The following is a 16620-nucleotide window of genomic DNA, read 5'->3' as shown; positions in this document are numbered from 1 at the left end:
AATTTAAACAGGATGGAGTCAGGGAACTTCATTCTAAAGCATATGGGGATAGACTTAAAAATCTAAACCTTATATACCCTAGAAGAAAGGTGAGTAGGGGAGATAAGACAGAGACATTCAGATATCTTAAAGGTTTCCATGCACAGGAAGTGAGCCTCTTTCAATGAGGGGTGATGCAACACGTTTGAAAGGGGGTAGACTCCAAAATAATCTTAGGAAAAGTTTCTTTACAGAGATGGTGGTGGATGCATGGAACGGCCTCACAGTGCAGGTGGTGTTATTGGCCTCAGAGTCCGGGAAACCCACCTGGGCAGTGGCAAGGGACTGCAAGGCAGGACTCGAAGCAAGACAAGGGCCAGTCTTCCGTCTAGCTAGACCCCTCCCTGGCAGCTTGAGCCCTTGGATTCTGGAGACCAGTAGCTGTCTGCAGCGGCAGTACATCATAGTGATGAGTCCACTCCGGCAAAGCTTGGACAAGGCAGGCTGAAGATAAGGCTTGGGCAAGGCTGGAAATTAAGCAGGACCTAGAACTAGACAAGACAAGGGTGAGACAAGGCAAGGACAGGACACTGGTACAAACAAGACCTGATACTGGAATAGACAGGATAAGACTCTGGTATAGGCAGGACTGGACAGGATACTTAAACAGACAGGACAAGACTAACAAGATAGACTAGGGAAGGACTTAGACAAGGCAGACAAGGGAAACACCAAATAAAGAACACAGAAGTCTGACGGTAGCAAGGCTTGGAACAGATGGAATAGGCGCAAAGGCCCCAAAGCAGGATACAAGACAGAATAGGCCAAAGGCCTCAAGGCTGAGAACAAGGGAGAGTAGGCCCAAGGGCCGCAAGGCAAGGCAGATGGCACATAGGCCACAAGACAAGAACAAGGGTCTGGTCACCAAGCCAGAAGTGACACCATGAGAAGACAAGTAGCTTCTGGCAAGGCAGGCTTTCATAGAGCTGGGATTTGGAAGTAGCAAGGGAAGTGAGGAGGAACTTGGCAAGACTAGGGATAAGGCATATTGAGGGCCTCTGCGGATGGGGCGGTGTCATGAAGGAAGGATAAGGCTGTATAACAGGTGAAATCCTAACAGATGGTAGAGACAAAAACAGTATTTGATCGTGAGAAAGCATGGGATAGTTACAGGGGAGTTCTAAGGGAGTGAATGGAATTATAATGCTAAGGTAATTGGATGGATGGGCAGCGTGGATGGGCCATATGGTCTTTTTCTGCCATCATGTTTCTATGAAATGCAATGGAAAGAAAAAGGAAATAAAGAGATGTTTATTTTAATGGGGAAATCACTGTGAGGTGTCTAAAAATTGCCCTCTCCCAGTGCAGCTGAAAGTGCACGTATTGAATCATAGCATGTGGACTTTTGGCCGCATTGATAGAAGGCGTTCCCAGGGGGCGGAGGAAAATAACTCGGGTAGAATTTGTATTTTCCGCTCTATGCCTGCGCGTTCCCATGAAAAAATTCCCACGCAAATAGCAGGTGCAAGTGTCAACAGGTGAAATGCACCCATGGGCTTTGTTCCAGTGCAGGTAGGAAATAGGTTTCCAAAACCTTAGGCACCACTCAGGGGAAATTCGTTTTCTTTCCTTTTTCCTCTCATTTGTGCTAGTTTGCTTTGTTATTTTATTTGGCTTTTTGTGTTATTTTGCTCCCTTTTTTTTAAAGGTTTTTTTTTTAATTTTGATATTTTTACTTCTTCTCCCTTATTTTTATTTATTTATTTACTTGTACACTTTTTATATACCAATATTCGTTAGACTTCATATCGGTTTACATATTCACATTCAAACCAAATAAACATTGTAAAACTAACTTCTAAAATCCATCATCATATTATAAATAATCAGTTAAAATTTATCAAAATTCTAATAACTAGCTAAAATAACATTCAAAATTAAATTTTGCTTTCCTGAATTTTAGGCACCAGGCGGCCTGGCTCCTGGGAGTTTTCCAGCCCTGCTTTCATAATCGCCCCACTATAGCACTGTTCCCTACAACAGTATCTCTTGAATGCCACTGGTGTTGTGAAGAGCATCTTTCTTATGATTTCAAGAGCAGACCCACAGCTGAGATTAGAAGAAACACTCTGGGAAAAAAAAAAAAAAAAAAAAAAGAATGCTGGGTGTTTTGTAAAAATAAAAATAATTTTGTTATTAAGAAACATTCTCTGCGTTGCAGTCTCAATGTTCTGGGCTTCCTGCGATAGTTAAGATATAGAAAGGTTCTAAATAGGGTCAGAGAGCAAACGTGTCCTTCAGCGGTTTTTCCTTTTGTTGTCAGGTTTCCATAGTCTTTTGTTTACTGTGAATAAAATGTTTAAATATAACAATGTTATTGTTTAGAGCACTGTAGGTTTTGAAGTGTGATTTCCTCACTGAGGAGCCCATCTCGGGCCTTGCCAAATCTCCCTGCCACGCTTTGCTCTCTCACTCACAGGACAGAGTGTTTTGCTTTTCTTTTGACTTTTTTTCTTTCTCCATTTCTGCTTCCCATGGTTTTTCTTGCTTACCCTTTCTCTCCTTCCTCTCCATTTTGCTTCCACTTCTCTGTGTCTCCATTTCCCGTCCATCTTTCTATAGGCAGGGCTGGTGTTAGATACAGTATGGCCCAGGGTAGAAACTAAGAAGTGCCTCAGTGACATCACTCAGTTTGTAGCCCTGGTGCCCCAGGCAATTGCCCCGCATCCCCCCCTAAAAAAGAACAAAAAAACCCGAGCCTTGTTTGTACAACTTTGTAAGCCAGACAGCTCCCCATTTTGTAAACACCCCGCCCCCCAACTTCAAAATCTGGGCTGGACAGAGGGTTAATACCAAGAGCTGTTGCACCATCTTGCAACCCAGGAGTCGTAAATGAAGGAAAGAAGATCCCCATATAAGATGAGGCACTGCGTTGTAGCATGTGCACAGGTGGCGGAACACATTTGAACAGATTTGCACTGAATATTTTGAGTTATTCTAAAACATTTTCATTTGCTGGGTTGTATCTGGTGCAAGGAAATGGACAAAATAGTCTTCTTCTAAGCAACTGCTGCTTGCCAATATCAAAGATGCTCGGCAAGATGGACTTCTGCTCTGATTCTTAAATTCTTATGACTGATCAAAATTTGGCTGTAGTCTGTTCACTTTTATAACTGTTGCTATTATTTTAATATCTCTTCTTTCTTGTTCCTCTGCAGGGAGTGAATATACTGATGTACTTCCAGATTCCTTCCCATCTGCCCCCGCGGAGTCTCTCCCCCACTTCCTCTTGGAGCCAGAAGATGCATATATCGTGAAGAATAAGCCGGTGGAACTGATCTGCAAAGCGAACCCAGCGATCCAGATCTACTTCAAATGTAATGGCGAGTGGGTCAACCAGAATGACCACATCACTAAGGAAAGCTTGGATGAGGTGACAGGTAAGGTCTCAGCATGGGTGGACTCTGGAATTTACAACAATGATATGCATGAAGACATGATGCATCTTAGGGCATAGTGAGGCAGGAAGTCAAAGGTTGAGTGACTCTAGCACCTGAGAGGAGTATATTAATATTCAGTGTTCAACCGGAAATGTCTGTAACATAGTCATATTAGGGATCACTGTTCCTGATTTTAAGTCATAACACATATTTATGACGACCTATCAGTATTTTATCTCAGTGTAACAACGCAGGTACCGTTACGTCTCATCCTCTTCCTTGGTCTTCTTTTATGCTCTTCCTTCCCACCTGTATTCTTATGGATTTCATATTTCCCCACCTGACTCCAACAAGTATCTGAATACTTTTTAATCCTTCATTATCTTTCACATATCTACTGTGGTGCAACAGTTGTTGCCTCCTTCTACAAGATACTTTGGAATTCTTTCGTGCCACACCATGGAATGTAGTAAGGTTCCATGTCTCGGTCACCTGAACTACCCCACTGTATTCTTTACAAGTCTCATTTCCATTTCTCTGTAACCTTAATTTCCTAGCATCTAGCCAGATGGACTCAGGACCAATGGGTTATGCTCCCTGTCAGCAGATGGAGACGGAGTCAGATTTCAAAGCTGATGTCACCCTAGATACACCTCTGCAGTGACCTCAGCCCTTCAGTATCTCTCTGTCTCCAGCAGACAGAGGATGTGCTTTCCCTATAGGGATCACTGTACCTTTTGGAATAAAAAAATTCTACTTTTAAATTGGAGAAAAGATTGAACCCCGCTCTCCTGCAGTGTTATGTAAAGCTCCATCCCCCGGTTGAGAATTCCTGAGGTGATTTCCGAGATCCCTCACAGGTGTGCCTTGATCTAGTAGCCAGTTCCTGGCATGGACTTTGCTACTTAAGCAGCTGAAAGGCAGCTAGTGCAGGAAGCCGAGAGACCATCTCTGTACTCAGCCAGTAAGCGCTGAGTAAAAAAAAAAAAGAGAAAAGGATTTACCTCCCGATTCATAGACATTTTGGAGGGCTTTTGGTAAGGCTTCCTCCGGTCTCCTTGCTTGGCGCATTGTACCAACGTCATTCCCGATCCTTCCGAGCGGGTTGAGTGGTCTCCCAGTAGGCTAGACCCCGCTTTAGGCTTGGTTGGCACACTGTGTGGTAGGCCGCGGCGGTGCCATTTTGTTCGTGTCTTTGTGCATGTTGATTTGTCTACCATAGAGTGTCGGTATGCACAGTGCATGTTGGTTCTGCGCACGTACTGTGCGCATAACGTCATGTGCGTACATACGTGCACAACTTACTAGGCGCAGAATTTATTTTTTATTTATTTATTTAAAAACTTTTTTATGCCGTCATTAAGTTAGGTACCATCATAACGATTTACAATAAGGCACAAATATTAATATTGGAAACAGATTATAAATTCTATCACTATACATGTGCCGAGACATTACGGTAACAAAAGGAGTTATAACAACTCATAATTGGATGTGTTATGTTATGACCGTTTATTTTTGAAGTGGGATTAAAAAGGGAATCTAAAATTAAAATAGAAAGTGTACCCGTGTTGATTTGGGTAGTGTGTTTAGGGTGTGTTGCCACTCGCTTTCCTTTTTACAAGTAAAGCTGGACGTACGGCTGTGTGTGCATCTCAAAATCTGTGCGCATAAAACTTTAAGTGCAAGTTGACTGAGCACGCAGTTACCGTTGCCAATGGCTCCGGCAGAAAAGAAACATAAGTGCCTTTCTCGCTGCGCTGCTTGTCATATTAGGTCTGCACAGTCTGACCTGGATTCTTGCTTATGTCAGCACTGTGAGGAAGCCCAGGGATAGTTGGCCTTCCCGGACTTTGCTAAGCCCGGCTCCTTCCATTCAGAGGATGGGTCAGCCACAGCCTTAACTGGAAATACCCCAGACCTGAGTACCTCCTGGGCTATGCATTGATCCAGCTGCCTTCCCTTGGGTGGAATTTTTTCAAGGCTTTCAAACCTTCGTACAGGTGTAGTCTGCTACCTCCCTTGCCCCTGTCCGGACAGAAGCTCAGCCAGTAAGTCCTCCTTCTCCCAGTCCTATCGGGAGACCTTGAGGCATGCCTCGCCTCACAAAGGGTGTCCTGGCAGGGACCCGGATGGCACTGACAAAGAGGAGGATACAGATTCCTTGGAAGATGGGGAAATTCCCCCTGGTTTAGAACTGTATCGACAAAGTTATGGTTTTTCCATAAAGGCAAATTGCCGGCCCTGGTTTCCCAGACCCTGAAGATGCTGGGAGTTCCTGTGGCGGACTCTATGATGGAACCAAAGAAGAATCCCATTCTGATTTCTCTACAGAAGGCCTCTTGCTACTTTCCAGTAATGGAAGCCATCCAGGAAATGATTTGACCTGGAATGGGACGCCCCAGAAGCAAGTTTTAAAGGTGGACGAGTGTTAGAAGCTCTCTTCCCATTGGATCCAACAGCGAGAGAACGTTTGCGTTTCTCTAAAGTGGATACACTGGTCTGTGCCATCTCTAAGCGAACAACTATTCCAGTGGAGGGAGGAGCGGCCTTTAAGGATGCGCACAATAGATGGATGGAGTCCATCCTTAAGCAGGCCTTTGATGCAATAGCAATGACCTTACAGATTGCTTCTTGTTGTGCCCTGGTTGCTCATTTGTGCCTGCTCCTCTCTTGGGAGGTGGATGACTCGGGGGCGAATTCCAGAACAGTTATGGAACCCCCCGCTGCCTTTTTAGCAGACATGGGCTTAGACCTAGTCAGTACCTCGGCCAGAGGAGTGGCCTCAGTGGTGGTGGCAAGAAGACAGTTAAGGCTGCGGAATTGGTCAACAGATGCAACCTCCAAGGCAAATCTTACAAAGATCCCTTTAAAGGATCACTTCTCTTCAGAAGTGAATTGGAAAAGCTGGCCAGTAAATGGGGCACATCTCCAGCTCCCCGGCTACCAGAAGATAAGAGAAAGCAGTTACAGTGCCCCTTGCCTATGAGAGGTCGATCCAAGGGCTCCCAGCACTTTTGCCCTACAGAAACAAGACATTTCAGAGGTCTCAGGCCTTTGGAAAGTCTCAGTCCTTTCGGAGCCGACAGCCCAAGAGAGGGGCAGGCTCGGGTTCAGGTTTGTCCTGAACCCCCCAATGAAAATTTGCCGACCCACCTTCAGAACGAGGAGTTAGGGGTCGACTGTCCCTCTTTTACCAACAAGGGGCCGAGAACAGTTTGGACAAATGGGTACTGTGGGTCATACGAGAAGGAAATGCGCTGGAATTTCATAGCACTCCTCGGGACATATTCATGATATCTCCCTGCCACCCCCAGCACAAGAAGCAGGCAGTGGAGACTACCCCGTTAAAGGTCCTCATAATGAGGGCTATAATCCCAGTACCTGCGCCCCAGGAATATGTGAGGCACTATTCTATCTATTTCATCGTACCCAAGAGGGAAGGTTCCTTTCACCCAATCCTGAACCTCAAGAGTGTCAACCGACATCTGCGAGTGAATCATTTCCACATGGAAACCCTATGCTTCGTGATAATGGCTATACAATCGGGAGAGTTCTTAACCTCTCTGGACCTATCCGAGTCCTACCTACATATTCCAATCCATCAAGAACATCAACATTTCCTACGCTTTGCAGTACTGGGTCACCATTATCAGTTTTGGGCGCTTCCCTTTGGCCTGGCCACTGCCCCCAGAATGTTTTCCAAGATTATGGTGGTCATAGCGGTAGCATTAAGAAAAGAGGGAATCCTGGTGCACCCGTACTTGGATGACTGGTTGATCTGGCAAAGTCCGTGGAAGAGAGTCTCCGGGTGACCAACAGGGTGACCTCCTTGCTTCAGGAACTCGGTTGGGTCGTAAACATGGACAAAAGTAGTCTCAAACCCTCCCAGTCCTTGAAATATCTGGTAGTCCAATTTGACACCAAGTAGGAGAAATTACTTACCTGATAATTTCATTTTCCTTAGTGTAGACAGATAGACTCAGCATCCTGCCCATGGCTGCCCAATAATGGTGCCAAGGATTCACCTGTGAAGTGAATATTGATTCGAAGAGATTATGGGTAAGCCGCCATCCAGTCCCTAGATCAGGGCATCTATAATCTTACTGGGGTTTAGTGTTTGTTTGGTTGAGTACAGTTATGGTTATCTGTTTTTAATTAAGTTTTTAATCAAGTTTTTTCAATAGTGTGTCCACTGTGGCTTTTGAAGAGGTCACTGCAGGGCTGTATCTAGGGTGACATCAACTTTGAAATCTGACTCTGTCTCCATCTGCTGGCAAGGGAGCATAACCCATTGGTCCTAAGTCCATCTGTCTACACTAAGGAAAACAAAATTATCAGTAAGTAATTTCTCCATTTATTACTGTACTCCTTGGATTCTCTTTCGTTCTATACCACTCCCTGTGCCTAACTCCTCTGCTTGAACCAGCACAGTCAGACTTCCCACTGACATTCATTGTGACCTTGGGCAGTCACTTTATTTCCCATTGCCTCAGGTGCCTTCTTAGATTGTAAGCTCCCTGGACATGGGCACACTGTACCATTGTGCAATGCTGCGTATATCCAGTAGTGGTATAAAAATATTATGATCATTGTTATTATTGAGACTCTGCATTTGCTTCCTTTAACCTGGTGCATTCAATTCAAATGCCTGTTTATCTGTTCTCTCTGCTACCACTTAAAATTTCCCTTCTTTCCTCAAATAGCCATTGAATTCTACTCTGCTGTCCTGCTTTCTCCATCTTGACCAGATTATTCATATTATTCCTTCCCTAATATATCCTAGTGTCTTGCGCTTCCCATGCTTTTCTTCCTCTCTTGCAGTGCTCTCCCACAACTTAATTTCTTTTTGCTTCAGAATTCTAAAACTGCATTAAACCTTTGCATACTACTTGGAACTCATTTCTTCTGTCTTTGTTCACAGTTCTGAAGTATTGAAGTTACTTTGGATGAAGTTGTCACAAACCTTTAGTAGAAATCATAATTTCACAAAGTAACTTGTGTAACCCCTCCTCTTGATTTGAGGTCCCTAATCCAGGGGTCACACAGTTGCAGGGCACACTCACTGTCCCGGACCTTTCGCTCTTCTTACAACTTTACTGCAGTAGTTAAGCACCTGGGAAGCCGGGGACCAACGAGATGGGGAGGAGGCCATAGGCTCCTCTGGGTTGGAACCCCTTTTCACATTCTTTCACAGCCCAATAGTACTCAAGTTGGATGCTCTCTCTCTAGTCAGGTTCTCAAAAACGAGGGGTCAGAAATCAGGCAATAGACGGAGTGGTGTGCAAACAAAAATGTTTACTGCAACTTAAAGAATAAAACCCATGCCATGATGGCAAAAAAAAAAAATCATCATCCTCATAAAAAATAAAATAATCCCCTGTATTACAAAAATCATCATCCTCATAAAAAATAAAATTATCCCCTGTATTACAAAAATCATCATCCTCATAAAAAATAAAATAATCCCCTGTATTACAATCTCCCTGTGCATCTCCAAACTTGAATCCATGTCCTTTCCCCCATTGGTTGAAAGGGGAAGAACAGTGCCTCAAAAAAGAAGTAGGAAGGTGAAGGCCTAAACAACTGCACCCGCAAAACAAGCTCTCTCCTGATAGCAATTCTCTTCTCCTCAGAGCACTGCCAGCCCACTGGACTGGTAAACAGACAGACAGACTCAATCCCACGCCTTCCAAGAAGGGGGCTGCTCTCTAGGTTGGGCAGGTCGGGAAAAACAAACCCACTCTCTGTAAGACCAAAATTTCCTCTCTGTTGTTCTCCATGCAGGGAAAAATCCTTCCTGGCCGGTGAGGGCACAGAAGATTGGATTTCTCCCTGTTATCCCTTTTTTTTTTTTTTTAGGCCATGGGGCCTACTAGGATCACCAGCACAAAACACCTCCAATCCCCTCCAAACCAAAACTACAGCCAAAGACGATGTGAGCACGCTCAACCCAGTTTATAAAGGGGAACCTGTCCAATTCCAAAACAGGGGAATGGCCGACACCTGGGGAGGATGTAAAAATGCAAAAATCTCCCAACAGATGGGAACAGGAAAAATGTTCGGTAAGGGTGCGAAGCCACCATTACACATGCACATTACAAGCTTTATTTAAAATACAAAAATCCAAAGCTTGGATCACGAAGATGAACCCCTGCAGAGAATAGAGATTTTCCCGGTTTAGGTTTCTAGGCTCACAATCTTAATTTGCAATAAAAAAGAACCCTTTTTATAAAATTGCGGGGGAAAAATATCAGATTGCATGGTATTTTATCTAACAGTTCTGAGCTAATGTCCCTCCTCCCATGGCTATACTGGAAAGCCCCTTGCTGGTTCACATAAGAGATGGGAATATTGCACCGTCTGAACTGTGCACTGTGCTCAGGAATGTGGTGGTCAAGTCCCAGACTGCCCCTGTCATTCTTCACCGTACCAAATCTGGAGAAGGTGAGCTGGCAGGTGGCTGGAGTCTGTAGTGCCGCTCATGGGGGGGGTGTCAGATGTTGATGTGTCGGGATGCTTTTGTCATGTTGAAAGGCTTCCTGGAGTCCTACAATCCTTTGCATTGTTGGGCATTGGTATTGGGGCGGGGTGAGGGGGTGAGGGGGGGGGGTGGATAGAAGTGGCACTGTGAATTAGAAGAGCCTGGCTCTATCTATGGAGTGTCCCACTGGGTAAAGCAGTCGCTTGGATTCTCTGTTGCGGGGAGGGAGGGTTGAGAATGGCCGTCTGGCAGCTGTAGATCACGCTTCCCACCTGATGTGTTTCATTGTAGCTTGTCCTTCTGGGCCCTCTCACAGGGCAGCTGCCTCTCCTCACAGTATGGTAACTGGTCTGTGTCTGTGTGTGTGTGTGTGTGTGTGTCTGAGTGTGTCTGTGTATGTGTGTGTGTAGGGGGGGCTGGCATTTTCTTTCTTTCTGTTAAGCAGTTATGTCTGGCAATGCATGTTGTTCTCTCTCGGGGAAGCTATCTAGTAAATGCCACAGGAGCAGTCAATTATTCCTTTAGGATTAGCATATGATCTGAATAATTAATGAAGACAGAGTGACAGGATGCTCGATGCATCGCTGATGGATATTCCGTCCTGATTTATAACATCCTTCCAAGCTCTGATGAGGAAGGCAATTGATATTAAACAAGCCGGGGACACAGACAGGGCAGCTTTGTGACAGGGAACTTTTGAAGGCATGTACATGTATTCAGTAATCTGTAAAACAACCAGCAGACATCCAGAGTGGGACTGGGTAACAGATGAAAGGAAGAGGACTCAGAAGGCTAGCACCATTAGTCCAAACTAGGCACCTGAATTAAAGCTTTTTGTATCCATGGCTTTTTTTAAAATTAAATATTGCCTGATATTTAGAAAATGTATCAAGTGCCAATTTCCTGATACAATGCTTTGCTCGAGTATCAGGGCACTGGCAGCATTATTCCACTCCCAGCCCCCGTCCCTGTCCCGAATGCCCGTGCCCCTGAAGCACAGGGCTGTGTACAGGACTTGTATGTAGGAGCAATGTCGGAAGTGGGTGCACGCGTGTGAGGTAAATATGTGGAAATATACTCATAATGTATAAACCACCCTCTGTGTACACGGCACACACTTACAATGTCCGGTTAGGTTTAAGATCATACAGGGGGTGGCGGGGTAGGGGAGTCAATCCATTGTCTTGGATCTGTGCTCCCTCTAACTGCTGCCCTAATGTCTGCCCAAATTAAACATGAAAAGATTTGGAAAATTTACTACTTGGGGTGGGGGGGGTGGGGCGGGGTTTCATTGGGTTTCTGAAAACTTGGTGATATTGGGGACTATGCACGAAAACATAGGACTTGATTTTAAAGCATTTACACATTTAAAATTGGGTTTTATGCATCTAAATGCACGTTTGCTTTTGAAAATTGCTACAATGTAGGCCACTGAATTGTACATAGGTTATAAACGTGTAGGTGTACTTTATGCATGTAAATGGCTTTTAGAGATGTGAATCGGAACTGAAATCCGAACCGATTCTGGTTCCGATTCACATCTCTAATGGCTTTTGAAAATTGCCATGACAGTATGTTGCATTTAGAAACTCCTTTGAAAATTCACCTATTAATGTGCAGTGGGGTGGGGAGAAGTGATTAAAATTAGCGCAACCTCACATGTAAATGAGGGAACCTCATATATATAAAGTGGATTGTACCAGGCTCACAAGAAATAGTACGTTGTCATCCCCATGGCTGCTATTTTGGTAAAGCTCAAATAATTTAACATCTGACTAGGGCCAGAAGTTCAATTTGTACCATTCCTGGAAGGTCTTTATATTCCTCTTGCAAATGGACCAACGTGAAAGAGCCAGTTAGCAGGGGACATTTCGTACCTCAGCTAACTTGAATGCTTAATTTATTATTATTTTTTTTTTGCTAATGTCCACATCATTCCCATGGCCATGCTTTTGAAGTTTTACTGTACCCTTGGTTAACTTTTGTGCTTAAATGCACATGAAAATTTAACTGAGCTGCACGATAATATCTTTTTCTGTGAAAGTTCTTGTGCACAGGTCCCATGGAGTTGTAGTCTCCAGGAGTAAGGATTTGGCATCTGCCACGAGAACTCTTCTGCTCTACCACAGGGGTGCTCCAGCTTCCTGCTTGGCCTGGGCATGAGTTCTGGTGCCCTTGCAGTGCTGCCACGGCACAACCAGGCAGTTAACAAGCAGCTGGGAACATGAACCTGGTACAAGAAACAACTTTTTATTTACAAGATGTTTTCTCCTTTTGAGGGTAACTAGCAGTATATTGTAGGACTGGCAGGGCATTTGCATGTAACGGATTTAAGAGTCAGCCAAGTGAGAAGATTGGATTATACAATCCAATGGATTATACACTTTAACAAGAAGTATAATCCAAGTTCCCCAAATTATGGCAGAATTGGTTAATCTTGCATATTAGCAAAACAGCTCATTATGACTAGTGACCGGTGAGCACAAACTTAGGTATTGCCTGTCCCGTTCATGTTACTGCTTACACACACACACACACACACACACACACACACACACATGCTCGTGGTCTGTCGAGGCAGAGATCCGCGTGCAGGGATGAATATATTTTTTTTCTCACGTTCCCTCACAACTCTTTCTCCTCCTGGCAGGCCTGGTGGTGCGGGAAGTGCAAATCGAAGTGTCACGGCAGCAGGTGGAGGAGTTGTTTGGTTTGGAAGATTACTGGTGCCAGTGCGTGGCCTGGAGCTCAGTGGGGACCACCAAGAGCAGGAGGGCCTACGTCCGGATAGCGTGTAAGTCTCTGCTGCTGCTGCTGCTGCCTGGCGGGGTGCAGTGAGGCCGTTAAAAACGCCTTTGTTGTTCCGCCACTGAGCGGCGCCGATGAGTTCTTCCAGGCCCTTTTCACCTCCGTGCAAGACCAGTTGAGACCTGTGCTGGTCACATGGCATAGGCATCGTGTTGTACAGAACCGGGATGGAGGTGGGGGAGGGGGACTGTGGGTTTATCAAGTCAGCCCCGGTCCTCCCCCATCCATTTTCCAATTACAACTTGAACCAAACTCCTGGGCTTTGACTCGTCTGCAGCCCCGGTGCCTAAGCCAGCAGATCTGGAGGAAAAAAATGTTTGGTAATCATAAATATCGTTGATTATTTGGACGAGTGTACAGTGATATTTAAATTTATATTTGACTGTGATTTGTTGGAGGTAATGACCGCAGATTTCTGGCATGCAGGAGGCTTCATTGCTGTTACCTATTGGCTGAAGGTCATGACTTTAAGGCTCTGCTCTCTTTAGCAGTGCATGTGGCTCCCCTGCTCTCCAGCTGTTGTGGCAATTGATAATTAGAAAGAGGTTTCTTAAATTTGTTAGTTCTGCTTGTGATGGCTGCTCCCCTCAGAGGAAATGCTTTGCAAATCGGACATTTAAAAAGGATTTTTGTTAGCATCCTTTCTGAAGGAAAGAAAGGCATGTGAGGGCCCCAGTGTGGGTGTCTGTGCATGGCCTTGTAATCATCTTTGCACTTGGTGTCCTTATCCATCCACAGTAAGGCAGGAGGACTATGATAGTGGTGATTTTCCATTTTTTTTTTCAGATCCGTGAATCACAGATACACATCCACATGTTTCCCGGAAAGGAAGCTCCTTTCATGCCGGGTGGAACTTCTTGTTTTTCTCCCAGTTTACCCAGGCAAAGGCTCCATGACTAAATATGAGCAAAAATAAAGATATTTTCCCCTCCTTACCAGTAATTACTGATTTTGTTGTCTGTTTTGAGTCCTCTGCCATGACAGCATGGTGGGAGGGAGGGTAGGAGGACCCTGACTATCTTTCCTCCTACTTAAGCCAGGCTTGTAAAATATTGTCATGTGCCTGCCCATTGCATTCTGGGGTTTTACAATCCCCTTGACTGGCTTCATGGCTCTGTGGAGAAACCAGGCTTGAATCATGGTAGAGAGACTGACCCATATAGAATTGTGGCAGCAAGTGTTTTGCTCTGCTCTACCCTGGTTCAGAAGGTCTGGTGTTGGGTAGGATTATCAACTGGCTCCATGTCATGTCATTACATCTGTGGCCTAATATCAGATGAATCAGTTTAGATTTTATGTTTTTTTTGGTTCTTGTTTGCAGTGACTAGCTTGTTCAGGTCTCTTAGAACTATAAAGTTGGTATTTTTGTGCTGTATATAGCGCCATCTAGTGGTGAATATCCCGTAACCAAAACCATGACAGAGGCCATCCGGCAGAATGGATGGGTCAAATGGTCTTTATCTGCTGACATATATGATGTCACTATTGTATGTTACTGTGAAATCTGGACTACATCTCTCTGCATGCAACAGGATAAACTCAAAAGACTAGATAAGCATATCAGAACATTGACCTCTGCTGACAGCTGTTGAATGAGGCAGTCCACTAAAATGTGAAACACATTTATTTATAAAATGCATATTCTGCTACATACAATGAATGATCAATCAGAGCAGATCACAAATTTACATTCATAAAACATATGCAATCAGACATACTACAACAAATTCTTACTGTAAAACATGTATCCTAAAATATTCTATTTGCTTCTATTAACCATAGGCTTTAACTGCTTTCTTAAACTTTAAATAGTCAGCCTCATCTGTCAGTGCAGTTGAACAGAGTTCCACAATAGCGGAACCAGCAATAGAAAAAGCTCTTGACTATGCATTTCAGCATGTGATTTTCATTAGTGTACATAAAGGTGTCTCCGGAGGAAAGGAGGACTATGATAGAGAGATGTTCAAATATTTAGCAAGCTCCCGTACAAGCAGGTGGTATTTTTTTTTGGAAAAGAAATTCCAAGACAAAGGCATCATGATATGAAGCTGGAGTGAGAGCGAGGCTCAGAGGAAATGTATCATAGATGCTTGGAATAACCTACCAGTGGAGGCGGTAGTAACAAAAACCATGACAGATTCAAGCATGCTTGGGACCGAGAGAGGGTAGAGGAATGAGGAGAAACTATATTTAGGTATAGACGGGAATATATCCATCTGCCCAGAATGGTAGAAGGCCAAAAGAGGAAACAAAACAACAATGTGGAATTGTGTGGAGTAGCAGTACGGCTGGGTTTTGCTCCCAGGAAGAGGTGGCAAGGTCAACCAGTCTTGGTGCGCTGGTCATGCTTTGACCTGCTCGCAGGTATTATTGGAGGCAGGTCATCTGCATGGGCAGCAGGACAGTTTGAAAGGATAAGCAGTAATCACCTGTAAACAGTCAAGCTTGTATGGCCGATAGTGGGAGACCTCCTTAGTGCTGTAGGTTATGGCATTGTAGACAGAGGCCATTGGGCAGAATAGATAGGTCAAGTGGTCCTTATCTGCTGATGTATATTATGACACTAATGTATGTTACTGTGAAAGCAGGACTACATCTCTCTGCATGCAAGGGGATAAACTCAAAAAACTAGATAAGTGTATCAGAGAAAATGAAGCTAGTTGGCAACCCTAAGTAAAGATATCTGTAACTCTTGAGCTGCGCTACCCTAGAGCCAGTATCCTCCTGCTGCCAAATGTATCCGGTTAGCAGCAGGAGACGCAGTGCTCGCTGTTCACCCCCTACCCCCTTTTAATTACTAAGAGGTGAGCTAATTGCATTGGCTGTTCCTGTTCAAGGACTCCTTTAAGTCCACTTTGTAAGTCTGAGGGCAGCCAGGCAAGCAGTTCAACAGAGATTCCCCTATATTGTAGAAATGAGTGTTACTACAATTTTGGTTTGGGCTTTAATTATTGTCAGCCTAGAAATGGCATCCAGTGATGCTGGCTTACAAAATACTATTGGTGCAAAGATGCCCCGAGTCCCCTGGTGATGAAAGCCTTGGTACAGAATGCAGACAGCAGAAGCTGGCATCGTCGGGGGGGGGGGGGGGGGGGTACTGTCTGATGACACCATCTCCTCTGAGAATCCCCCTCTGTTTCCTACCACCTGTCCAGCACGGTGCCTGAATATAATATATTGTGTGCTTCTCGTTCAGACCTGAGGAAAAACTTTGACCAGGAGCCACTGGGGAAGGAGGTGCCGCTGGAGCATGAAGTCTTACTGCAGTGCCGACCCCCTGAGGGTGTGCCGCCTGCCGAGGTAAGTGTGCCTTTGCCATCCTTACCCCTCTTTGCAGGATACCAGCTAGGCTGAGGGGGCGTGGAAAGCTTAAGATTTTTCAGTGCGAGCCTTGCAAGGTGTGCCCTTTTTTTTTTTTGGGCTAATCAGTACCTGTGCGGTGTTATCAGTGCCCCGGTGTTATCAGTGCTCTTTTACCACCTTTTAGCCTCCCACTTCCCGGCTCGTTGGTCAGTGCCAACCATTTAAGTCCTCTCACGTTATTTCAGTGTGAAAACGGACGTCAGCAGAGAGAAATGAATTTGTGCCGTCTTGGCTGTAACTTTGGTGCAGTGTGAATGGCCGCTACATGAGGCTCCCCTGGTGAGCTTCCTCCCTCCTCTGCCCGTTGAGATCCCAGCACCGGCTCTGTACAAATGAAATTTCACCCTGGCATGGAGTCACTGTAAGTCGGTATTACCCTACCAGGGAGGTGGAGGAAGCTGGCCGCAGAAGGAAAGAAGCTTCTGTCACACAAATTAATGTCAATAATAAGCACTTTCTATCGGTCCTTGTTGGGTTACCTTCGGTTTCATCCTCAGGGATCTCGACATCCATATGCCTCATACTCTTCATTGCTCCATAAGATTT

General features: G+C 44.9%; 1 protein-coding gene across 3 annotated transcripts in view; it reads left to right on the top strand.

Moving 5' to 3' along the window:
- UNC5B (unc-5 netrin receptor B) overlaps nucleotides 1-16620 on the top strand; it is a 258217-nt gene that overhangs the window by 186613 nt on the left and 54984 nt on the right. For all 3 annotated transcript variants that reach the window (XM_029608947.1, XM_029608948.1, XM_029608946.1), the window contains exons 2-4: nucleotides 3198-3419; nucleotides 12554-12697; nucleotides 15908-16011. In XM_029608947.1, the coding sequence (XP_029464807.1) occupies nucleotides 3198-3419; nucleotides 12554-12697; nucleotides 15908-16011 (470 nt within the window). The remainder of the gene's footprint in view (nucleotides 1-3197; nucleotides 3420-12553; nucleotides 12698-15907; nucleotides 16012-16620) is intronic.

This window comes from Rhinatrema bivittatum, chromosome 7 (assembly GCF_901001135.1).
Source record: "Rhinatrema bivittatum chromosome 7, aRhiBiv1.1, whole genome shotgun sequence".
In the NCBI taxonomy this organism is placed as follows: Eukaryota; Metazoa; Chordata; class Amphibia; order Gymnophiona; family Rhinatrematidae; genus Rhinatrema; species Rhinatrema bivittatum.
This window is presented reverse-complemented; position numbering and strand designations above follow the sequence as displayed.